General features: G+C 44.9%; 2 protein-coding genes across 5 annotated transcripts; both read left to right on the forward strand.

Annotated features, from left to right (window-relative positions):
• The first annotated feature begins 1687 nt into the window (after positions 1–1687).
• Positions 1688–2803, forward strand: cbln12 (cerebellin 12). Its single transcript, XM_070844943.1, has 3 exons — positions 1688–1969; positions 2400–2519; positions 2606–2803. The coding sequence occupies exons 1-3, from the start codon at positions 1688–1690 to the stop codon at positions 2801–2803; spliced, it is 600 nt and encodes a 199-aa protein (XP_070701044.1).
• Positions 2804–5166: 2363 nt separating this feature from the next.
• Positions 5167–23498, forward strand: chd8 (chromodomain helicase DNA binding protein 8). 4 transcript variants are annotated; one of them, XM_070844420.1, is made up of 39 exons: positions 5167–5228; positions 6297–7339; positions 7521–7844; positions 9345–9458; positions 9560–10053; positions 10183–10294; positions 10820–11026; positions 11235–11303; positions 11416–11471; positions 11563–11680; positions 11790–11873; positions 12015–12152; positions 12389–12510; positions 12789–13032; positions 13124–13300; positions 13450–13593; positions 13718–13816; positions 13922–14081; positions 15003–15213; positions 15353–15548; positions 15719–15889; positions 16026–16316; positions 16425–16645; positions 16759–16961; positions 17175–17331; positions 17430–17519; positions 17648–17751; positions 17885–18008; positions 18193–18268; positions 18430–18701; positions 19374–19606; positions 19906–20565; positions 20655–20761; positions 20865–21086; positions 21268–21360; positions 21472–21585; positions 21745–21846; positions 21943–22047; positions 22362–23498. In XM_070844420.1, exons 2-39 carry the CDS (start codon positions 6398–6400, stop codon positions 22725–22727), a joined length of 7722 nt encoding a protein of 2573 aa, XP_070700521.1. In that variant the 5' UTR covers positions 5167–5228; positions 6297–6397; the 3' UTR covers positions 22728–23498. The 4 variants fall into 4 exon arrangements, with proteins under 4 accessions (XP_070700521.1, XP_070700523.1, XP_070700522.1 ...); XM_070844422.1 differs by having other exon boundaries at positions 20658–20761; XM_070844421.1 differs by having other exon boundaries at positions 10823–11026.
• The last annotated feature ends 665 nt before the right edge of the window (positions 23499–24163 follow it).

The following is a 24163-nucleotide window of genomic DNA, read 5'->3' on the forward strand; positions in this document are numbered from 1 at the left end:
GTCTGATATCTGCTGTAGTGTCCAATTAAAGAAGCTACCCAGCTCCATGAAGCATTGGAGGTGTCAGTGTTTTCCCATGAAGGTGCACAAGACACAAAAGAAGCATTTGATCTTTTTTAACTCGGCTTTTAAGTCTCATAAGAAGGAATCACTGATTGGATATTAAAGAAAGTGACACTCACTGACTCGCTAGCTTTGCTCTTTGATGCAGCTCAGATGCCCAATTATCTTCCTTTTTTCTTTCTTTCACTGTTAAGGTGAGTGGGTGGATGCAACATAGAGGGTGGGAAAGAAGCAGGCGGAAAGGGGGGTGGCTGAGAAAGAGAGAGAGAAAGGCAGGGACAGAGAGAGCGAGAAATCAGAGCACACTCTGGCTTGGTTACGATCAGACTGCCGTGCTGTGAGATAATGTGATAGAGGAGCAACAGAACAGGGATTTTTGACCATTACGATACCACAGCCTGGAGCAAACAACTGTTCACCTGCTATGGAATACAAGATTTCTCAGGCGGAAACAGGTGATTATCTATTATTTATTCCCTTAGAATACCAGGATTGTACAGCACAGTCAGAATAGTCATTTTAGAAAACTTGTCTGAGGGTCAAGAATTGATAATTTTGCAATAATGTGAATCCTTCCTCAAGCAAAGAGCAGCTGTATTTGTGTGTGATGGCATAAGTTTCATTATAGCTGAGAAAGAGACAAGCTGTTGCACATCTTGGCATTGAAAAATGTTCAGATGAAACTTAATGCCACTACACAATTAAATGTCTAATCTCTATGAGTTTAAGAAAGGCTGCTGAACTTGGGGGAGAGGATGAAAGAAAAACGCAAAACCTGATATTTGTTCCGTATAGCTACTGTGTCCATATGTGTGAAACAAAAGCACAGGTGAGAGAATGAGTGCTGCGTGTTGTATGAGGGAAGGCGTGTTGAGCAGTGTTGGGAGGGGGCGGGGGGGACGTGTAAAAGACAGATGGTCACACAGTGGAGTTGTTCCCCCACACCCTCTCTCTTTCTCACTCCCTTCTGGCTACTACATCTTCTCCCTGTCACCTCTCCAGAATCTTACCTCATGTGTTGTTCTGTGTTTTTTTTTTTTTTTTTGTCTTCCTCAGCTCTCCTCAGCCTCTTTTTATCATCCGTCCATCTCCATCAGTTAATGTGTGAACTCTTCGCTCACTTTGCTGCACTTAATCTTTTCAAACCCTCTCTTCCCTTTCCCAGCTCATCTGCCTTCTTGTCAGGTTTTTTGCTGAAGATATCAAGTTGAAAATACCAAGAGATATTTTTTTTTTTTTTGTCCGTGATTGTCATTCTGGCTCCTGCTGACACAGCACACGGGACACTGGAGAGATTTGGGATTTCCGGGGGCAAACAAGAAAACTGAAAAGAAAGACAGGAAGGGGATGATTGGCAGCTATAGACTATGAACAAGTCTGAGTTTCTTCTGAATATCATTTGGCTCTGAGACACTTCTGCTGGTTTAATTGCTGCCTGTGTGCATGTTAATGTATATTAACAGGCACCAGCAAAAACACGATTGAGGTTACAGTTTGAAATTTTTTCCCCAAAGACAGTTTGTTTCACCATAGCATGTTTGTTTTCACTCCAAGTTGTCCAAAGTGACACTTGCATACAGTAGAATCAATCAGAGGTTTTCGACTAAACATCCCAGGGTCAGTCATGCGTCCCAGCTTGGTCACCTTCGACCTCTCCGTACTGTTGGCTGTGCTCCTGATGTGGGGACCGATGGAGTCCAGGGGCCAGAATGACACAGAGCCCATCATCCTTGAGGGGAAATGCTTGGTCGTATGTGACTCCACTCCTTCGTCCGAGCCCGCCGGTAATGCCCTGGGAATGTCAGTCCGCTCCGGCTCCGGCCGGGTGGCCTTCTCCGCCAGCCGCCAGACCAACCACGAGCCCACAGACATGAGCAACCGCACAATGATCATCTACTTTGATAATGTGAGTCGGTGACTGCTTATGTGTCTTGTTACAATAAGCAGTTTTGCAATTCGAATAAAGCCCTCCCCCACGCACACAGTTTTCCAAAAGTTGTATTACAAATATTTCAATAAGATGGACATATGATCCGAGTTCTGACTGTGAGACAACAATGCTCATCAAATAAACACTGAAGTTTTTGATGGGCATTACATTACATTTAGGATAAATATATAACTCAGTATTTTGGGAGACGTATGGGATCTAACTGAATGATCACCCTGGAGGGAGCAGGTGTATTTGTAGTTAGGGTGGAAATCTTTTGACAGCAGCTCCACCGTTTATCACTCACCTTCCAAGGGTTTTTTCTTAAAAAGCCTTTGCAGCTTCATGAGTACTTGACATCTCATCTCGCCTTCCTTATTTTTGCCCTCCCTTCCTGTTTCGTCAGATTTTAGTGAACGTGGGCACTCATTTTGACCAAGAGAGCAGCGTCTTCCTGGCACCAAGAAGAGGCGTTTACAGCTTCAACTTCCATGTTGTAAAGGCCTACAACAGACAAACTATTCAGGTATGACACCTTGACTATGACACTTATGGAGTTCATTGCAGCGGATCAACATACGCTGTCTGATCCCTTCATTTGCACTCTCATAGGTCAGTCTGATGCTGAACGGCTGGCCAATGATTTCAGCTTTCGCCGGGGACCAGGATGTGACCAGAGAAGCTGCCACTAACGCCGGCCTGGTGATCATGGAGAAGGGGGACAAGGCCTACCTCAGACTGGAGAGAGGCAACCTGATGGGAGGCTGGAAGTACTCCACCTTCTCTGGGTTCCTGGTGTTCCCCTTGTGAGGAAGGTGGAGGGAGAGGAGGTTGAAGTGTCGGAGGGGCGATAGGGGGAGAATTGGATAGAGTAGGACTGAGGATAAATGAGAGAGAAATTAAAAGCGGTCGAAGAGAAGGCTTCAGTCTGTAACCCTTTATAGCAGTGCATGAAAGGATGTGTTTTATGCAAAAATGAGATGAAGATTGTGCAAATTAAGATCATTCTCACGTGAGACCAAATGAAAAGGAGGCGAAACATTCAGTAAACATGATTCATCTGTAAATTAAAATCACTGTTTCTGTGTATAGATATATATTGGGTTTGAATAGGAGATGTTTTAATTGTGACAAAATTATAAAGTGGCCATGTGCAATGTGGGCTTCTGTGCTATAATTACTTTTTTCTCTTTCATTCAAAATGTTTGAAACACCGCTGTGCTCCACACAGCACCCTGTCCAGCTGAGAAACGTGCCCTTTATTCTGCTGTGTTGTATGACTGCTGCTCCTCCATATGCCTGTTAGTCTCCTGCAACAAGCTTTTATTTACACAGAAATTTCTACCGAGAAGAAAATATCAAAATAAAGTCATGTAAAGTCAACTCAGTGTGTATCGCTTTTGCCTGCATTGTCACGTTTTCTTTTCCACAAATATTTGAAGAGATATAACATGTTATGAGTCACTGCTATCAACTTACAAAAGTAGCTGAGTAAATGCTGTAACATGTGAGGGGTTTGATAGTTTAATCTGCTTGTGTAAAACAGTATTTCTCCCTCCTCTTTTGGTGCTCTACCCAGTGCCACGGCAGCTGTTTGTAAATATAGCTCTCACCAGCAGAGTTGGCGTTGGCGTGGACGGAGCAGACCAGCATGGGGCAGAGCGTAAGTGTGGTGAATAGCGGATACTCCTCGCAGGGCCGTGGACAGATGGAGGCCTTGGCGAGCAGGCCGGCTCCTCTCTGCAGGGCTGCAGTGGATAAAGTGTGGTGTGCTGTCACATTTAGTCATTTACGCTTCCCTGGTTCATGACCACCATCTCTCTCTCTCTCTCTCTCTCTTTCTCTGCCTCTCTGTCTTATGTCACTATCACACTTTCATGATTTTAGGACAGGCCAGTGAGTACTCAAAATGGAGAACCATGACATTTGTTCATGGTGCCACATGAAAGCAGAAGAAGAAACTTAAATGGTAGATGGGAGACTTTGTGGACATGTTGTATACTTTTCTGACCATAGTGACTTTAGAGCCTTGACTTGTCTTTTCCTGTTTTTACCTATCTTATGTCACAGCTCATATATAGTCATATCTATATATATATTTATATATATATGCTGCATTCAAGCTGAGGAGAACAGAAATGGTAAATGTGATGTGAAAATCAAGACTGGCAACTTGGCAGAGCAACTTGGATTTGGGCCCCAGACCCCACAGGAACTGCAAAAGCTGCAGGTTCACCGTGCGGTAATTTCTTTGTGCCGTGTGGAATATCTGACATGATAAGATCCTTCATGTGGGCTTTATTACCTGATCTTAGGGCCTTGTTTTTAAGAGAGGTCCTGTACCTAAATCTAGTTGTGAGACTTTCTTTAATGCAGCTTATTGTTGGCTTATATGGTGTACATTTCTAAATTAATAAATTACTTTATGATTAATCCGAATGCCACACAACAATTTTATTCTTTGAATAAAAACGGAATATCTAAAAAAAAAAAATGCAACAGCGAGAGCAGCTAATAGTGATACTTCAGTGTGTGGACACTAGAGGGCGACAGAACCCCAAACACACACAACTGAAACACCCTTACAAGCGTACTAGTCATCCCACTGGCACCTATAAGAAAGCTGTTATTGATACCTCAAAATGAAATAATAATCAACAAAAATAACGGGGAAAAGCCCGTCAATGTGCCTACGAGATATGGCTGTACACTTTTATAGAGTAACAAAGCAATATCAAATGGTGAAGATGATTCCTGAGCTGTGAGCAATGTAATAAAACCCTAGAAAAAACTGAGTGTCATTCACAGACAGGCCTGTTGGGTTGTGCCCGCCATTAACCCTTTGAGCTGATGAAAACACCGTCTATCTTTCTCCAGTCAGCTCTCAGAGGCCTCCGCTCTCCAATGTCACAGTCGACGGCAGTAAAACAGCAATGTTGAAGATCACTCAGTCAAATGATCCCAGCTAGGCCGCATTTATTGTTTTCTCAACCGAACTACGGCTCTCATCCCGCCCAGAAGCGTCCCTTCATGTGACGGATAGCTCGCACAGCCAATGAAATAGTCGTATGCTGCCGGCTCGGGAGCAAACGGACCAATCATCGTTTGATAGCATCCGAGGGGCACGCTTTCTACGCTTTCTCTGGCAAGAATGTTAGTTCCTGCTCTTCCCTGGCCGTTTCCTGTAATCGTACAGTGTTGTGAGACGGAGAAAGCCATGTGTGTCGATGCAAAGGTAAATTTAGCACCCCGAAATTATTACTGAGAGAGTTAGGGCACTGGATATGATGGTTATTTTAAGGTATTTTTGCCGAAAAATAGACGCAGACCAACCGAAACAGTATTGCGGCCTAACCCGTGTCTGAACGTTGACGGGCAATGGTTATTGTGGCACGTTGCTTTGGTTTGGTCCGGTTTGTTGATGAGATTGAAGGAGTCCGGTAGACTGAATGGTTGGTAGTAAATGGCAGAGAAGCGAGGTAACGTCTCCAAACATACAATACACCGTGTTTATAAGTCTGGGTATGTTTTCGGTGCCACACACGCTTTATTAATAGGCACATCTTGGTCGCGGTACAAGCTAATGCTAGCCGACGGTTTTGTGAGAAAGACTGCAATACGACCAGAGAGGAAAGCATCCTGCTTCTCCAGCATCAGTACCCTCCTTGTCTGACTTCACTACCAACTATTTCCATTCACTGAATCTCCCCTGGGTAGCCTAGCTGTGTATATTATAATCATAACTAGCTTTAGCGGTCTTTCTAAACCTTTTAATATCGCATTGAAACAGTTTTCTGGGCAAGATGGCCATGAGTTGGATGTTGTATTGAAACACAATTTTTTTGTGTAAACAAGTGGCAGCCATTAGCTTATTAATACTTAAGTTTATCTCTTTTAGAGTTGTTTTTATTAACTTAATAGTTGTTAAAAGATTTGGTGGTGTGATGCACTTAACTCACTGTAGAGTAAACTTGACTTCCTGTGAAGGTTGTCTGTGATTTAGTTAACTATGCTTTATGCATTAGGAACCAAACTTAAGTGAATGATGTTGTGATAAAAACATAGAAGAACATTTGGAGCTGAGGAGGAGGCGGCAAGAGCCAGAAGTTAAAGGATTAACTTGTGCCACGTTTGCCATCTTCTGTCTGCTTCTTGCTACCTTTGTACACTTACACACAGTAGCCAGTGAATGAGGAACACCAAATGTTACTTGTGTTAGACAGGTTTCAAATAAGGTTTGAGCTTCTATAATATCTGTTTAATTAATGTCAGTCATTAAATTGTGCTTCTCCTCTTTTACCAGCTGTCTACTTAAAAGTTGAGAAGAGCTGGACTGCAAATATTTAGCTTCCATCTCGGAGTCTTTTTAACGTTGTGCCCGTCTCCCTGTGTGGAGTGGGCAAGATGGCAGATCCCATCATGGACCTCTTTGAGGACACACCCCTGTTTAACCTGGATGCTCTACCGGACGACTCGTTCTCTCAGGGCTCCTCAGACCCCGTGGAGGAGGCCCTTAAGCTGGCGTTGGGCCAAGTGGACCCACCATCCGAATCCGAGTTCACGGTCAACACAGGCCTGAATGTTCCTGTAGCAGCTCCCGCCATCCTGGATCCCGCCCCCGTTCAAGTCCCTACGCAGCAGCCAGTGCCAGTGGCGACTGCTCAGACTGTTTCCATTGCTGCAGCTCCCACTGTAGCTCCTGTCCCTGTTGATACTGTACCTCAGATCCAGGTCCAGGCCCCCATACCAATTGTCAGCAACACTAGCGTGGCCACCAGTAGCACTGTCCTGCTGAGCTCCCCTCTGACTGTTTCCAGCTCCCCGGTCCTCACCACCACCACCGCCGCCACGCAGCAGCTCACACAGATAACTCACCAGCTCACTCCACAGCAGTTAGCTGCCATCACACAGCAGGCTGGTGGTAAAATTGTCATTCTCAAAGGTCCCCAGGGTCAAGCTCAGGTGCTGCAGACTGTATCAGGAGCCACCGGCCAGACCAGTGGAAAGGTCATCCGTGTGTTGTCTGGCACTCCTCTTAAACCTGGCATGTCCATACTGCAGGGGGGGGCAGTCTTGAATCAGGCGAGCCCGGGACAAGCTCAAGTCAAGGTGGGTACTGCAGGGGTGCAAAGGCTGCTGCAGTCTCCGAACGGGCCAGTGAAACAGATGCTGTTGACCTCCATACCCCAGCAGACGCAAGGCCAGACGGTTCAGGTGCAGATTCCGGCCCAAGCACAAATGGCGCAAGGCCAAACTCAAGTCCAGGTTCAGCCTCAGACTGCCCAGATCCAGGTCCAGGCTCAAGGCCAGGTGCAGCTCCAGCCAGCCATGCAGTCCCCAACGCAGGTAAGCACCACCTCCTCTGCCACAGCAGACTACAAGGTGTCACCCTGACAGCTGCAGCACAGCAGGTGATGCTGGGACTGGTTTTATGGTTTTCTCATTGTTGCCGAGTTTCACAAGCTGTGTTTTTAGGTCGGTCTCTTTCCTGTGTGACATGAGTCTCATTCTGTATATCTGATTCTAGGGTGGTGAAGCAAAGCGCATCACCCTGGTTCTCCAGCAGCCCTCCCAGGCTGGCTCTGCTGCGTCAGTAGGTCAAGCTGTTACGGCCCAGCAGCAGGTCACACAAGTCCAGCAAGTTCAGACAGCCCAAGCAGGCCAGCAGCAGACCCAGGCCCCAGCTAGACTAGTGCTGGGTCAGCTCCCTGGAGGCAAACTGGTGCTCCAGGGAAGCCAGCTAGCAGCCCTCACCCAGGCTCGGGCTGCAGGCCAGGCAGGAGGGCAGCCCAAAGTCCTCACAATTCAGCTGCAGGTGCAGCAGCAGCCCAACCAACAAGGAGGAGTTAAGGTAAGAAAGAAGTGTTTTTCGAGTGAGGAAGTACCTGTTAGTTTAATCAGATTCGTTTTTTCCAGCTGTATATGTAATGTCTTTTCCCTCTTTGTTTTTGACAAATTATTCTGAGCTCCGATGTTGTCTTTTTTTGATAAAATGCTGTGCTGCCAGTTGTTCTCAATTGAAGCAATTGGAAAGTGGAGTTGAAGGTTTTGAATGTTACTGTTAATAATAGAAGAAAAAGATTTACCAAATCCAGTCAAGATTGACATGTCTAGTTTTCAACCATTCCAGAGGAGTCGATTAATTCAAATGGTATTTTCAGAACCTGACTCCCTGTGACATGTTGGTTGTTGGCAAAAGGTCTCTAGCTACCAAAACAAATATGTCTGTCATAGTTTTATAACATGACAATGGCTACTTTTTGTGTATCGGGGAGAGATCGGTCCAAAGGATGAACATTGGACACTGGCACACACTGGGCTCTGCTAACTAGTATCCATTAGCAGATGTTGTTAACGCAAGCTCCTTTTATCAGCTATATGAGGACATGCATTTGTCTTGAACGGCACTTCATATGAAGACACAATGCATATGTGATGCAGTGAGGTTGGAAAGTTCAGAAAAAATGGGAGGTAAATGGTAGGAATGTTAAATCAGATTTCATTTTGTCTTTAAAAAACATCAGTGTGATTCTTTATATATGTAGCAGTACAGTCAATTGATTGTTGGCTCTTAAAAGTTACATATCCTCCAAATAATGCTTCACTTAACACAAGTAAATTATTAAGTTATTTAAGGTATATGTTTACATCTTTGGGGTGTTTCTGTTTAGTTTGGTTTTTTAAAATTGTTTTATGATGGCATGGCTGTATTTGCAACCTCAAAGCAGCGTGGCAGTATTTTGGGAAATATGTTTGTTTTCCGTCTTGTCCAGTGTTAGCGATGAAAAGACCAGCAACAGTTTGATCTGTCTGCATTTAGAACAGCGCTTGGTCCAGGAAGTGTTAAGCCTAGCTGAACTTAAAGTTTGGACATAGTGAGCCCAGCTCTGTAGGTGTCTTTCACAACTTGAAAGCTGTCAAGCCAAAAATATAACTGTACTGAAGCACAAGGATGAAATTGCTACTGCTATCTGACTGTTGATAAGATGCCAAACGAGCAGATTTCAAAAAATGTCTGAGTGTTCTTTAAAATGCTGCCAGACAGATCATAAACTGTAACTGCTTGCTGTGTTACATCCAGTGATTTTTCAGTCCTGGCCTGCATCTTTCAGATGTCATCCTGCTCCAACACACCTGATTCAAATGATGAGCTCATCATCAGGCTCTGCAGGGGCCTGATAACGCCCCATTCATTTGAATCAGGTGTGCTGGAGCAGGTAAACAACTAAAACACGCAGGGCACTGTGTTACATCTAATCGGACATTTTGTTCATTGGCTTTTCTGATCTACTTTTGTGATTATTTTTAAAAGGGACTGTGACTTGACCTGTCTCTCCTTTCACTCTGGCAGTACCAGCTGGTCTCGGGAGCTGGCAATACTGGCAGCCCACAGGTGCTACAGATCTCACAGGGCCAAGGAGGACAGAGAGTTGCAGTGCCACTCAAAATGCTTCTGCAGCCACAGGTAGACCTACAGATGTGCATGGACATTAGAGGCTTTTCTTATAAGATGTGATAGAAAATGCAGAAACCTTTCTTTACTTTCAAACATTCTCCTTCACTCAGACAAGCACAGCAACCTCGGCTGGTGGTACAGTGTCTGTGGTGAAGGTCATCAGCACGTCGGCTGCAGGCCCCTCTACTACAACCACCACGCCGTCCCAGGCCATCCGCATCACCAAGGCCCCTGGCGAGCCTGCCTCTGTGCGACGAGTGGAGATCCTGTGCAAGCAGGAGAAAGCAAACCGTATTGTGGCTGAAGCTATAGCCAGGGCCAAAGCACGCGGTGAGAAGAACCTGCCCCGAGTCCTGAACCAGGATGAGCTTCCAACCACACAGACATCCCCAGAAACGGGGGGCACTTTGACTGTGGTGTCTGCTGCTAAGAAAAAGACCAGTGGAGGAGGAAGCAAGAAGAAAAGTCCTGTAGCTGGAGGAACGACACCCAAAACCTCAGGAGGGGCAGACAAAAAGGGCAAAGTGAAGACACCAGGTGGAACAACTGGAGTGACAGTAATACCTGGGGTTGGGAACAAGAGCAAAAGCAAGACCAAGACAAAGTAAGTGATCTGTATATGAGAGATGGAATCATTTGAATGTGACTCATCTCACTGTGTTTGGATATAGCCCTATAGAAAACAATACTTAATTCTGTCCGTCTTTCCTCTCTCCCTCCACCTCCCCAACAGCACTATTACTCTAGTGGGAGCAAAGAAAAGAAAGAGAAACGCGTCCTCTGACCACTCTGATGGGGAGTTGAGTCCAGCCTCACCTGCTGCACTGGAGGATGACTTGATCACGGTACAAACTCATGCATGGTCACATATCAGATCAGGATACTTTTCCCCCAAATTGTGTCAACACAATCGATAACAAAGCACACAGCTCTGTTACTGCTTCAGTGTGAAATCCAGGAGGCTGAGTGTCATTAAAGCTCATCTTTTGTTAAAATGTGACAAGCTTCAGTGTTTTTGCATAGGAAAACTTTATGGTTGTACTAATCAGGACACGTATTCTGACATTTGACATCAGAACGAGCAAGAAGGCTGTATGGACTAATTTTGAAGTTTTATGGCTGTGTGCACAGCAGCAGGGTGCTAATTGTTAATGCTTGCTAGTGTTTAAATGTAGATAAATGGTCAGGTAGCATGAAACGACCAAACCTACATCTAGTGGTGCCCAGCCTGCAGGCCTGAGTATCACAGTGGTTCCTGGACACTTGTGTTGTTCTCATTTCACACACTGTTTACATTGTGGTGTGTGCCCGTCTGGATTTCTGTTTTCATCTCCTCGCACACACTCAACTTAAGCCTCTCTTTTGGCCAGAAGAGGCGCTCCAATCGCGTGGTGAAGAGGAAGAAGTACACAGAGGACCTGGATATCAAGATAACAGATGACGAAGATGAGCAGGAAGACGTAGATGTTACTACAACCGCGGCAGCTGTGGCCTCCATCAGTGGCGGGACAGCAGCCCAGCTTAAACAGGAAGTGGAGCTGGATGGTGACGGACAGCCAAGCATGCAGTTCTTTGTGGTGAGTGTAGAACTACTGTGTTATAAGAGGTATTTTTCATCTGGTGAGATTGAAAGGACTGTCCTTAAGGCATGGATGCATAATAAAATTGAGCAGGTTTGCTGATTATGGATAATGTGCATTTGCGATGTTGGATTTCAATTCTCAGAGGAAGAAGGTGTGTAGGTCAACAGTGTTTTAATGTATCATTATTTTTTTCCTTTTACAGGAAAACCCAAGTGAGGAAGATGCTGCCATTGTAGACAAAGTTTTGTCTATGAGGATAACTAAGAAAGATGTAAGTTTGTTCAATTTTTCTAATTTATTCACTACAATTCTTTGACATTTTCTTTTGTTAAATGTAATTTTGAGAATTGTATAAGGCCAAAAAAACTGCTCTTCTCTTCAAGGTGACCCAGGGCCAGTATGTCAATGTTGAGGAATTCTTTGTAAAATACAAGAACTAGTAAGTTGAAATATCTCAGTGAATAACTTTGGCTATTTTTATTTTCTGAGGAGACATCAAAATAAGTAAAACTTGACTTTCTTGTTCTAAGTTCGTACTTACACTGTGAGTGGGCCAGTCTGGAGCAGCTGGAGAAAGATAAGAGGATCCATCAAAAGATCAAGAGATTCAAGACCAAACATGCTCAGATGAGGCACCTCTTCCAGGAGGTGAGAGGGAGGCACATGCTGAAACCTCCTATTTTAGGGTTTAAATCAGCTTTTTGAAGTACAACTTTGTACATATATCTACCGTTTCTGACCCTGTGATTTTCTATAGGACGAGGAGTCTTTCAATCCAGACTATGTAGAGGTGGACAGGATCCTGGATGTTTCCCACAGCGTGGACAAGGACAATGGCGAGGTGAGAGACCAGGACTTGTCAATAAATCCCTTTTTGCTCCTCTCCTGGCTTTGTAGCTCAACTCAGAAATATGACCCTCTCCTCTTTTATGTAGCCACATGTTTGCAGTAGTTACAGACTTGCTTTCACCTATTCCTCTAGCCTGTTATCTACTACTTGGTGAAGTGGTGCTCACTACCTTATGAAGACGCCACTTGGGAACTAAAGGAAGACGTGGACGAGGGCAAGGTCGAAGAGTTCAGCAAAATCCAAAACCGACAACCTCGCCTGAAGAGAACGGTGAGCAGTCAAGTGGAAGATGGTCAGGAACAGTTTTGACTTGTTTATTTCCGCAACCTGGAGGGGTGGAGAGAGGTTTGGAAACTATATGCAAATTCCCTCCCAGCTATGGGACTGTGGATGTAAAAAAAAACATATGGTTATGTTTGTCAGGAACCTGTATAACATAACAAGCATAGGCATGCTTCTTGTGTTCTTGTCTTATCATTAATTTTTCTTTCTCTCTCTCTTCTCAGCCTCGGCCACCAGCCAGTTCATGGAAGAAGTTGGAGGAGTCCAGAGAGTACAAGAATGGCAACATACTCAGAGAGTACCAGCTTGAAGGAGTGAATTGGCTGCTTTTCAACTGGTACAACAGGTATCTATCTCACACGGCAAATACTGCACTCCATGGTCACCTGCTGCATTTTGAAGCTGCAGTCAGACTGGATTTGTTTTACTGGCTAGCGTGCTGTAATCAAAGTAGTAGCAGGTGCGACTGAAGAATTAGGTCGCAGTAGAGCATAATATGAAGGGACACCACAAAGTAAGCAGTGTGTCATATACATTCTGGAAAACGTTAGTTCTTTTCGAATTCGGCTCATTGATTGCTTCGTCCAAGTACTCACTAATTGATCCCTGTTTCTTGTCTCTCAGGCAGAACTGTATCCTGGCAGATGAGATGGGTCTGGGGAAGACCATCCAGTCTATCGCTCTGCTGTCCGAGGTGTACGGCGCCAACATCCAAGGCCCTTTCCTGGTCATCGCTCCCCTCTCCACCATCACCAACTGGGAGAGGGAGTTCTCTACATGGACCCAGATGAACGCCATCGTCTACCACGGCAGCCTGGCCAGCCGACAGATGATCCAGCAGTACGAGATGTACTGCAAGGATGATAAGGTGGATTTTCTGACTATGGTTGTTGATGTTGTTGTTAATAAAAGTAACTGATGGTAAACGTGTCTTATGAAACTTATCATTCTGTCTATAGGAGCACTTGATCCCAGGTGCGTACAAATTTGACGCCCTGATCACAACCTTTGAGATGGTGTTGTCTGACTGCCCAGAGCTGAGGGAGATCTCCTGGCGCTGTGTGATCATTGACGAGGCTCACCGCCTTAAGAATCGCAACTGTAAGCTGTTGGACAGCTTGAAAATGCTGGATCTGGTGAGTGGACCACAGCCGAATGTGGATTTCACCAAGGGTGAAATGTGCAGAGAATAACAGGATGTCCGGTGGGCATCTAGCAATACATGCAGTTTGAATTTCATCAAAAATGTTGCGTTTCCTTATTTGTATTCTGTATTTTCTCCTAGGAACACAAGGTGTTGTTGACCGGCACTCCTCTCCAAAACACTGTGGAAGAACTGTTCAGTCTGCTTCATTTCCTGGAGCCTGCTCAGTTCCCTTCTGAGACTGAATTCCTCAGAGACTTTGGAGACCTCAAAACGGAGGAACAGGTGTGAAATATGCACTCGTGTTGGCACTGACACACTCCTAACAATAATCTTTGTCTTATGCATCTGCACATTTTACCACCACTGAGTCATTTTCTAATTTCTTTTTTCCCCTCTGCATCCACAGGTTCAGAAGCTACAGGCCATCTTGAAGCCGATGATGCTACGAAGGCTCAAAGAGGATGTTGAGAAGAACTTGGCACCCAAACAGGAGACCATCATTGAGGTCAGTATCAATAGTGCACATCCAATGTAAACACTTGTTGTGTGAGGGGATTTGGATGACATGCATAAGGCAACAATTTGTTTCTTTGACTGTCCTTTCTCTCAGGTTGAGTTGACAGATGTCCAGAAGAAGTATTACCGGGCCATCCTGGAGAGGAACTTCAGTTTCCTCAGTTTAGGGGCGAACAGTAACAGTAATGTGCCCAACCTGCTCAACACTATGATGGAGCTACGCAAGTGCTGCAACCACCCCTACCTCATCAATGGTATAGCATCACAATATGAACTCTGTCTTCTGCATCCAGTGGTAATATGTTTAAATTAGGCCTCCATTTATATTCAGATTCAACACTGCACAGCTGTACATCTATTTCCATTAGTAACTGGTCTGAATTTGACACACTGTCCTTGTAATCATTTAAAGGCCAATTCACAAGTGCTAACATGTCTTTTGTCTGAAGAAAACTACAAATTAAACTACACATTGTAGTTTGTATTTATTTGGTGCCATTTTGGAGAGTGAGTTTGTTAAATCAGAGGTGGAATGTCTCTCTAAAGCAGTCTGAGCTGTACTTGCTGCAGGTTTGGACAGTGCTGAGCAGTCAGCTTCATAGGTCATTGCATAACATGTGCTACATGAATATAAACTGTACATCAAAATGGACAAATAATGCAATTACCACTTGTTTAATTTATTTTTGGAGATGTCATAATTAACCGTCACAGTCAGCAGTAATATGACTCTAATATGATTACACGCAAGACGGTGATCATATAAAATCTGATTTTGTGTTCTCACACAGTAATAGCTGTTCTGCCAAGGTTAAATGTGTTGCAAAGTCATCCCCCAAGTGATCACATGTAGGAAGCCAAATTTAGATGTTTTACTGTCGTGGACCGACTGTCTGTACTGGTCAACCTAGCTAGTGTTCAAGTGCCAATGGGTTAGATAATACATTTTTTGATGAGATGTTGTAGCTGTTCTCATTCAGAAAAAGTGAGGCATTAAAGTGAACTGTTAATGTAATATTAAATAAATAGTAATATTTTACTTAAGTTGATGATGAATTTGATTCGCAAATATGCATCATTAAGGCTGCACAGTAGATCAGTTCTTTTCCACTTGTGACAAACTAGCATATTTTGCATAGCTTCATAGAATTTATCTGTCTCTCTTTCCTGTCCAGGCGCAGAGGAGAAGATCGTAGCGGAGTTGCGGGAGGTGTATGACCCCATGGCTCCTGACTTCCATTTGCAGGCCCTGATTCGGTCAGCTGGCAAGCTGGTGCTACTGGACAAGCTGCTGCCTCGCCTCAAGGCTGGTGGCCACAAAGTGCTCATCTTCTCCCAGATGGTGCGCTGCTTAGACATTCTGGAGGACTACCTCATTAACAAGAGGTAAGAGTACCAGGGTGTATTTTAATGTTACTGCAATGCAATTATTAAAAACTTTGAACCATTATGGCCTTATCAGTTAAGCATTATGAGGACTTGTGTGATGCAATAATCTAATGTATGTTGGCTGTTTTTTTTACAGATACCTTTATGAGCGAATTGATGGCAGAGTACGTGGAAATCTACGACAGGCTGCCATCGATCGTTTCAGCAAGCCTGACTCAGACCGCTTTGTCTTCCTGCTGTGTACCCGCGCTGGTGGTCTGGGTATTAACCTCACTGCTGCCGATACCTGTGTTATATTTGACTCTGACTGGAACCCTCAAAATGACCTGCAGGTACAACATTGTGCTTTACTGTCTGGTATAAAGTTAATTCAGTGAGTTAGCAAGTACAAGAAACCATCTTTACCTTTATTTTACTTTATTTTACAAACTAAGTTCAAAACCTGGAACCATTTTTGTCTAACAATGGTGCTGTTTTGACCCGTCTTTCATTCTTCTATCAGGCCCAAGCACGGTGTCATCGTATTGGCCAGTCAAAGGCTGTGAAGGTCTACCGTCTGATCACTAGGAACTCTTACGAGAGGGAGATGCTGGATAAAGCAAGTCTGAAACTTGGCCTGGACCGTGCTGTCCTGCAGAGCATGAGTGGCAACAAAGACAGCAGCGTCAACGGGGTAAGAACTAGTAACTAAACTGCCGGGTCATTTTTAGGTTTGTCAGGTGTTTTACATCTTCTTCATTTTGAAAAACAATTTGCTCAATCCAGTTTGGGTCACTTGTGTAAGTGGGTCTCTGTGTTGCCTTGAACAGATCCAGCAGTTTTCTAAGAAGGAGATTGAGGACCTGCTGAGAAAGGGAGCCTACGCTGCCATCATGGACGAGAATGATGAAGGCAGTCGCTTCTGTGAGGAGGACATTGACCAGATCCTTCAGCGAAGAGCCACCACCATCACCATCGAGAGCGAGGGCAAGGGCTCCACGTTCTCGAAGGCCAGCTTTGTGGCCTCTGAGAACCGCAATGACATTGCCCTCGATGACCCTGAATTCTGGCAGAAGTGGGCAAAGAAGGCAGACATAGACATGGACTCCATCAACAGAAAAGTAAGTAGAAGGTGTCTTTTTTTGATGAAAGGTATCCAAGTCTTGCAGTTCTACAGTACAAATTACATGCAGTATTATGTAATTGACAAAGTTACTCTCACCCCACAGAACACCCTTGTGATCGACACGCCCAGAGTCCGCAAGCAGACCCGTCAGTACTCCAGTTTACGAGGTGAAGGTGGAGACCTCTCTGATCTGGACAGTGACGATGAGTATCCACCGGCCAATTCCAGACAGTCGCGTGCCTCCCGACGCTCTGACCGCCACAGTGGAGGGGGTTACGGCCGCACAGACTGTTTCCGAGTGGAAAAACACCTGCTTGTCTATGGGTACATAGACTTTGCTTAACATTTTATGTGCAAGATGTAATTTTTTTTCATCAGTTTATAGTCTTTACCCCTTGTTCTCACTTAATTCTATTTTTTATTTTGTCGTTGTCCAGTTGGGGTCGCTGGAGGGACATATTGTCCCATGCTAGATGTAAACGTCGTCTGAGCGAGCGTGACGTGGAGACAATATGTCGCGTCATCCTGGTCTTTTGTCTTCTCCACTACCGTGGAGATGAGAACATCAAGAGTTTCATCTGGGAGCTGATCACACCGCCAGAGAATGGGCGCGAACCCCAAACACTACTCAACCACTCTGGTAGGGGTTGCACACTCACAGAATGTTTTAAATCGGACGTCAACTTTCTCAAACTGGAAGAGGAGATAAATATGTTTGTTTGGAGCAGTAAAAGCACATTCCCATTTGATCCATGGCCTTTCTCATAAAGTCAATGTCAGTGCACCCTGATGACCTCTTGTATTGTATATAAATAACTGAAATTAACTGCATCATTTTTTTTTCTCTGCTCAGGCTTGTCTATACCTGTTCCAAGAGGCAGGAAGGGCAAGAGGGTAAAGGCCCAGAGCACATTTGATGTTCAGAAGGTGGAGTGGATCCGCAAGTACAACCCGGACACCCTGCTTCTGGACGACAGCTACCGCAAACACCTCAAGCACCAGTGCAACAAGTCAGTGAAGCTCAACCAGCTGTGTGTTGCTGTGTATGTACACATGAAAGCATCGTCATCCACGTTGAAACACTAAAACCTCTCCTCTCTCACTGCAGGGTGTTGCTGAGGGTGCGTATGCTCTACTACCTGAAACAGGAGGTGATTGGCGAACATGCCGACTCTGTCCTGAAAGGGGCTGACATCAGGTATCCATTACTGTCCTTTGTACAGTAACCAAATACAGATACACACACACACACACACTCACAGGCTTGGTTACTGAAGTTCATTATGATACACTTGAACACAGTATGACACGCATTTTATTTTAAAGGGATGTTGATATCTGGATGCCTGAGATGGAGCAGCAGGAGGTACCTGCTGGATGGTGGGATAGTGAGGCAGACCGCTCTCTGCTGGCTGGCGTATTTAAACATGGTAGGTTTTCTCTCTACATAAGCTCATGACACCATTGTTTAGTTAAACTGCTCCAGTTGACTCAAATCTAAAGTTTGTATAATAATAGCATAATTTGTTGAGCATGGTTTTTTGCCTTTATCTGTGTTCCCAGGCTACGAGATGTACACCACTATGCGTGCTGATCCCTGCCTCTGCTTCCTGGAGAGAGTTGGTCGGCCTGATGACAAGGCCATTGATGCTGAGCAGCACACTGGTGACACTGAGCTGGGAGATGAGTAAGTGATCCTGACGTAACGGCCAGTTAAAATGTATTTGCTCATAGATTTATAGCAGACTTGTTAAAAGGGACATTTTCACATTTCAGTTTTAAAGCTTTCTTGTCATTAAACTTGAATCAAATGGTTGGAATTAACTTAATGTTTCACCCTTAATGGTGCTTTATTTTTTTGTCTTGTTTAGTGCTGACTATGATAAATACTCAGAGGACCCAGAGTTCAAACCTGCATCAAGACACGCCAAAGATCTTTTTGAGGAGGTATGAATCTGAAACATGACATTGAAGTGGTTCTGCCTGGACTATTTGATTTGCAAAGACGAAGATGAAGATGAATATTTCTTAAATATAGACTGAATATTTTGGAACTAAGCAACAGTGATGAACATTTTAATGAGTCTCTGTGTGACCTTGTGCTCCAGCCCGACTCCATGAACGTGGATGATGAGATTTCTGTGGAAGACAAGACGGGGCCAGTGATCACAGAAAGCGTATCCAGCCAGAGTGGCACGTGCGATTGGCCCTCCAGCTCATCGCTTACAGCGCGGTTACGGCGGCTGATCACAGCTTACCAACGCACCTACAGGCAGGAGCAGCTGAAGATTGAAGCAGAGGCAAAGGGTGACCGCAGGCGCAGGCGGTGTGAACAGGCCAGCAAGCTGAAAGAGATAGCACGGCAGGAACGCCAACAGAGGTACACTGCTGTTGCATTATTTTCCATTGTTTCCATCTCCAGTGCTGCAAACAACCTCTGATTATAATTCAGCGTATACTAAACTAATTGCCTCAAGTAAAGTGTTTTATTATTCTATGAGTGGGTTTATGAGTTTGTGCACGTCTAATTCTTACATTGTCAACACTTAAGGGTTCCTGTGGAGTTTTCTTTTTTCATATGTTTACATTGTTTCCCACCAAAATACATAGTTCTTTGGTCAATGCATTTCCCTCCTTAAAAAAACACTTGCAAAGCCAATTTTTCTGAAAAAATCGACACTTTCATTCATGTTAGAAAGCAGTCTTCCTCTTCCCTGCCTTTGTGGGCACATTACTGCATATCCTTGCGGATTGCAGCCTCCTGTTAAGAAGTGGAATAGTGAGGTGTAATGGCTACTAGAGGTGAAGAACTCCTTTACCTTTTCGAAGATGCTGATCCATGTATTTCCACTCTTGGTTGCCTGCACTTCTGTAAGTGGAAATATGGACAGTTAGTGGAGTGAAAGCAACTTTGCATACCTCTAATGGTATTAGAGGAGTCTTTCAACAGAATTTTTAGGGATGTGTCAATATTTTTTAATTTTATTTAAGTGGAAACAGCTATTTAATATTTTCCTTCTTATCCGTCACTTGCCTTCTGTCTTTATCCCAGGTGGACACGTCGGGAAGAATGTGACTTCTACCGTGTGGTGTCGACTTTTGGAGTAGAAAAGATGAAAAAGGAGCCTGGTCTTCCCGAGGGTGGAGACACTGATTTTGACTGGAACCGCTTCCGTACATTTGCTCGTCTGGATAAAAAAACAGATGAGAGCCTCAGTCGATACTTCCGCTCTTTTGTTGCCATGTGCCGGAGAGTTTGCCACCTGCGCCCAGGCCGCAGTGAAGGTAATTTCTACTCTGACTGTCACAGTAGACTCGGCTTGGCTTCTTGAACAGCAGTTGTGTGGAGGAGTTTTGATTTTGTGGGGGCTTAACATATAATATATAGCATATAATAATGATGTAATATATAAAATAATTGGGTTTAAAATACATTTTTGCACATTTTATGCTTGGGTCATCTTTGGTAAATCCAGGCTTTTATTCTCTTTTTGTTAAATTACAGGTTGTTTTTTTTTTGTTTTTTTTAAGCAGAGCATCTTGAGTGTCTAGTCACATAACATCTCTTCTCTCATCCTGCTCAGATCCACCAGAGCCTGCTCAGACTGTGGCTCCCATAACTGAGGAGCGTGCTTCCCGAACCCTGTACCGCATTAGCCTCCTGCGCCGCCTCCGCGAGCGCGTCCTGCCCCACCCCTCCCTAGAGGAGCGTCTTCCTCTGGCTCCGCCCAGCTCAGAGCTGCCCGCATGGTGGAATATACCGGAGCACGACCGTCAGCTGATGCTTGCCGCTGCACTACACGGTGTCAGCCGCACTGAGCTCTCCATCTACTCAGACCCACAGTTCACCTTCAGTCTGGCCCGGGAGGAGTTCATCCAGAACCAGCAGGCCCCACCCCCTCCACCTCCACCTCAGGCACTACCCGTCATGCCCCTCATCCAGCCCAAGACTGAGGAGGACGTGCCTGGTGTGAAGCAGGAGGGAGCTGAAGACGACGCCCGGTTGCTTGTAGGTCAGATTAGCGCTGACCTGCAGAGTACGCCCCTGAGTCACCATGACAGCAAGGCGCGAGGGCAGGGTTGGAGCTTGAAAAGGAGCAGGGGGAGGGTCGGAAAATCGGGAGAAGGAAGGAAGGGAGAGGGTGGGTCAGATTCCGATTCAGATTCCGATTCTGGCTCATCGTCGTCCGAACGATCAGGCAGCAGTGATGACAGTGGAGAGAGTGAGGAAGAGGTGGAAGCAGGTAAGTTGGTAGTTAAAGTGAAACATGTTTAAAGTCACAAGGAAAAAAAAAAAAAAACAAGTTAAAAGTATTTTCTCTTTTTCTCCTAGCAGGCATGAAGCTGTGTGATGCGGATGAAGACAATAGTTTACTCTCCATGACTCCATCCCAGGATGGCATTCCTCCTCCTGACCCTCTCAGGGTGGATTGGCCTAAGGTAAGTACAGTTTACTAAATTTATGTTGGTTCAGATTTCATTCGTCTTCTGTGTTTATTCTTATTGTGAATGACTGACACAAGGAGCTCCTTCTCTGTTTCAGGACCGCGTGCTGATCAACCGTCTGGACAGCTTGTGTACGCTGGTGCTGACTGGTCAGTGGCCCTCAGGGCGACGCTACGTGTCTGAGGCTCAGCTCCACCCGAGCTCAGAGCTGGTGGGAGACGAGATGGCCTACACGAGGGTCATCCGTAAACCCACCAGCACGCCTGGTGGCCCAGGGGCAGAGGGAGAGGATGGTGAATTCACCGTCAAGCTCCTCAAGGTGAGAATACAGTGGAGGATAAAATGATGCTTTTATTCGCTAATATAAAGATTTGACCTGTATGAGGCTGAGAGGTTTTCATACATACAGTGTTTCAAATCAAAAACAGACACCACAGGGTGCAGCTGTGGTGTGCACGTCATGGCTAAATTAGCGGCCTCTCTGACTCTCGTCCTGTCAGGAGGAGGGGCTGAAGCTGACCTTCTCTAAGCAGGCCCTGATGCCCAATGGGTCTGGGGGAGAGAGCAGCCGCAAGAGGCGCAAGGACCAAGAGGTACATGTGTCAGGTTTACATGGTCCTCTATAGTGCAGGAGGAGTTTGATGTAAAAGCAGAACTGCCTTTTTATTTTGTTTGCTAATTTCTTTTGTCTGTGTTTCTTGTAGTTATCAGACCCAGATGGACTCCACGATCCACTGGAGCGCACTCCTCGGCGCAGGGACCCCCCCACCTGGCTGAAGGAGAACCCAGATTATGAGGTGGAAGGAGACATGCTGGAGGTACATCCATGACACTTAGCAGTTATGTGACAGGACAACGGTTCATTGTCAGTTGAGATTACCCTGCTTATAATGAAGCCCTGTCCTAGTTTAAAAAACAAAGCAACAATGTCTAAGCTGTGTCTTTGCTTTGACACCAAACTTGTTTTGTTTGCTCAGCTTCTAGTGAACAGGAGCAAGAGGAAGAGGAGGAGGAGGGCAGATAAAGCCCTGACGGGCAGCGAGAAGGTGAAAGTGATAAACATGAGGACAGGAAAAAAGGTGAGACATGCAGTAATAATTGCTATCATACACTGGGTTTGTTGGTCGTCGTATCTCCTGCTGACAGTCGAACATCCAAATGTTTCTCCTCTGCAGGTCGGAGCTGCTTTTTGTCCAATGCTGCAAGACCTGAGGGAATATCTGGAAGAGAATCCTGATAATGCTGTAGCACCCGAGTGGTCTGAAACTGTTCGGAAATCTGTCAGTACTCAAGATATTCTATTACAAAACTTTGCTGTGTCAAAATGTGCCTGTTTACTTTTTGATTGTGTCCTATTTAGTAGAAAAATGTAGCTGTCGCTACCTGCTAAAAGGGTTGAGGTCTAGCTTTCAAAAAATTTTTAAAGTACAGTTTAAATTTGGGTAAAACGAAGGTTTGTTCTTTGAGAGATTTACAAGTTGATCAAAGATATAATAGTTAATTTGGCTGAATTGGTGGAACTGTGGTTACCACAGCATCAGCAGAGAGACTCTTCTCTTTGTCTCTTTTCTAATAACTCTTGTTCTTCTCACAGGGCTTTGTGCCTGACACCCTCTTCCACCGCCTGCTGACCGAGCACTCAGAGATCCCGAAGAAAAGCCGGCGCCGTCATCACCACCACCACCATCACCATCACCACACTCCAGAGCCCACCCCTGAGGACCCCAACCTGGATGGAGTTGAGGAGGAGACTCTGGTCTCAGATGGAGCCTACATGATGGATGAGGAGGACCTGGAGACCTCCCATCACTTCCTCACCAGTCCGGACTTTGACGTTAAAATCGAGGGCGGCGACAGCCTTTCCCAAGGTGACTATGACAGCTCGGATCAAGAGGCGCTATTGGACGATGTCATCATAGCACAGAAGGACTCCGACTCCTCGTCAAGCTCAGAGGATTGACTGAACCCCATTCTCCGAACACACCTGTCGTAGTCCCCTTCTCCACAATGAATCATGTTATTCCTCATCATTTATTTTTACCATATTATGTATCAAATTATGGATGAATGTGTTTTTTGTTGCTACTTTTATTCATTTATTTTATATAGGGATTTTTTCCATGAAATGAGCAGGTTTGCACCCATCTGTTTTCTTTTTCATCATCACAATTGTGTTCCACCCTGTCTCCTCGATCCCCCTCTCTCACCTCTGACAAAAGCTGAGCTTTCGTACTTCATGACTCGTCGTTCTCCTCTTCCTCCTCCTCCTCCTCCAAACCTATTCTTTCCCATCACATTCCCAGCCATGACCAAAAGGGGACCCCCTGCTGTACAGATACCCTTTTCTTATCTAAGAACCTCAATGCTGGTCCTCAAGCGCTACATGAAACTGGACATGTGTACTCAGCAGAGCCCCGATACAGATCCCACAATCCCCTGATCTCGTTCGGTCATGTTTCTGTGTCCAGACGAGTCCGTGAACTAAAAGGGGAACCAATGTGTGGATGTACTGTTATTGTTTTCACTCTATGGGGAGGGGTGGGGGTTGAGAGGGAGGGAGAGGGAAAGTGACATATTAGTTACTGAAGCAGTGCTAGGAGGATGGGTGTATTGTATAATGTAGAGCTGGTCAATTGTGTACTATGGTGCAAAGATGACGGCAATGAGTTACTATTCTTGTTTTATGATCTGAGTGTATCTGTGAAATGAATAACAGCAATCTACAGTGAAAGCAAGTCTGTGTGTGTTGTTGTGACTCTGACCAGCAGAGGCTATAAGGAGATTCTGTCTGATTCTGCAGAGTTTAATTGTGTCCTAATTGCAGCAGGAGCTTAGATTACTAACAAGCTAGTAACAGTAATAATGTCCACATGCACAACATTAATAGTTTTCGGTAGGTACACTGCTCTATCAGATTGTTTAGAATTAAATCAGACAGCCACTGTTATCATTCTTCTCTTTAATTGATCTTTCTCAAACATGGTTTCTGAGAATTGTTATTGGTTGATAAAACTGAACCTGTATCTGTTGCTAAACTTGCTTACTAACAGCACAGTGAACTCCAAAAATAATGATGGACAAATTTTACAAGCAATTGATACCAAATAGACTTAGAATATGAATAGAATACCAAGACATCAACAGAAATACATTGATCAGCAGAACTTAAGCTTAGTTTTTCATCAGATCGGTTTTCTCCTGTATTCAAAGGAAAGGTCATGTTAGGGCATTTCATATCCGGAGAGAAGGTCCTGCTGCCTGACAGTCTGAACTCAGGGCAGAGAGTCCTAAAACGACTCAAATGTGGTATAAATGATTAATTAAAGGCCTTTGTCAGATAAGGATGATGCAATGAACTAAGCCCGGATGATAAAGGTAAGACCAACTTATTTGTTA

Source organism: Pempheris klunzingeri, chromosome 15 (assembly GCF_042242105.1).
Source record: "Pempheris klunzingeri isolate RE-2024b chromosome 15, fPemKlu1.hap1, whole genome shotgun sequence".
Classification (NCBI taxonomy): Eukaryota; Metazoa; Chordata; class Actinopteri; order Acropomatiformes; family Pempheridae; genus Pempheris; species Pempheris klunzingeri.

Coding starts and splice junctions, on each gene's coding strand:
- cbln12 (XM_070844943.1), top strand. CDS start 1,688: ATGCGTCCCAGCTTGGTCACCTTCGACCTCTCCGTACTGTTGGCTGTG. Junction 1,970..2,399: donor TGATCATCTACTTTGATAAT/GTGAGTCGGTGA, acceptor CTGTTTCGTCAG/ATTTTAGTGAACGTGGGCAC. Junction 2,520..2,605: donor ACAACAGACAAACTATTCAG/GTATGACACCTT, acceptor GCACTCTCATAG/GTCAGTCTGATGCTGAACGG.
- chd8 (XM_070844420.1), top strand. CDS start 6,398: ATGGCAGATCCCATCATGGACCTCTTTGAGGACACACCCCTGTTTAAC. Junction 10,295..10,819: donor TGGAGGATGACTTGATCACG/GTACAAACTCAT, acceptor TCTTTTGGCCAG/AAGAGGCGCTCCAATCGCGT. Junction 13,817..13,921: donor AACAGGAGACCATCATTGAG/GTCAGTATCAAT, acceptor CCTTTCTCTCAG/GTTGAGTTGACAGATGTCCA.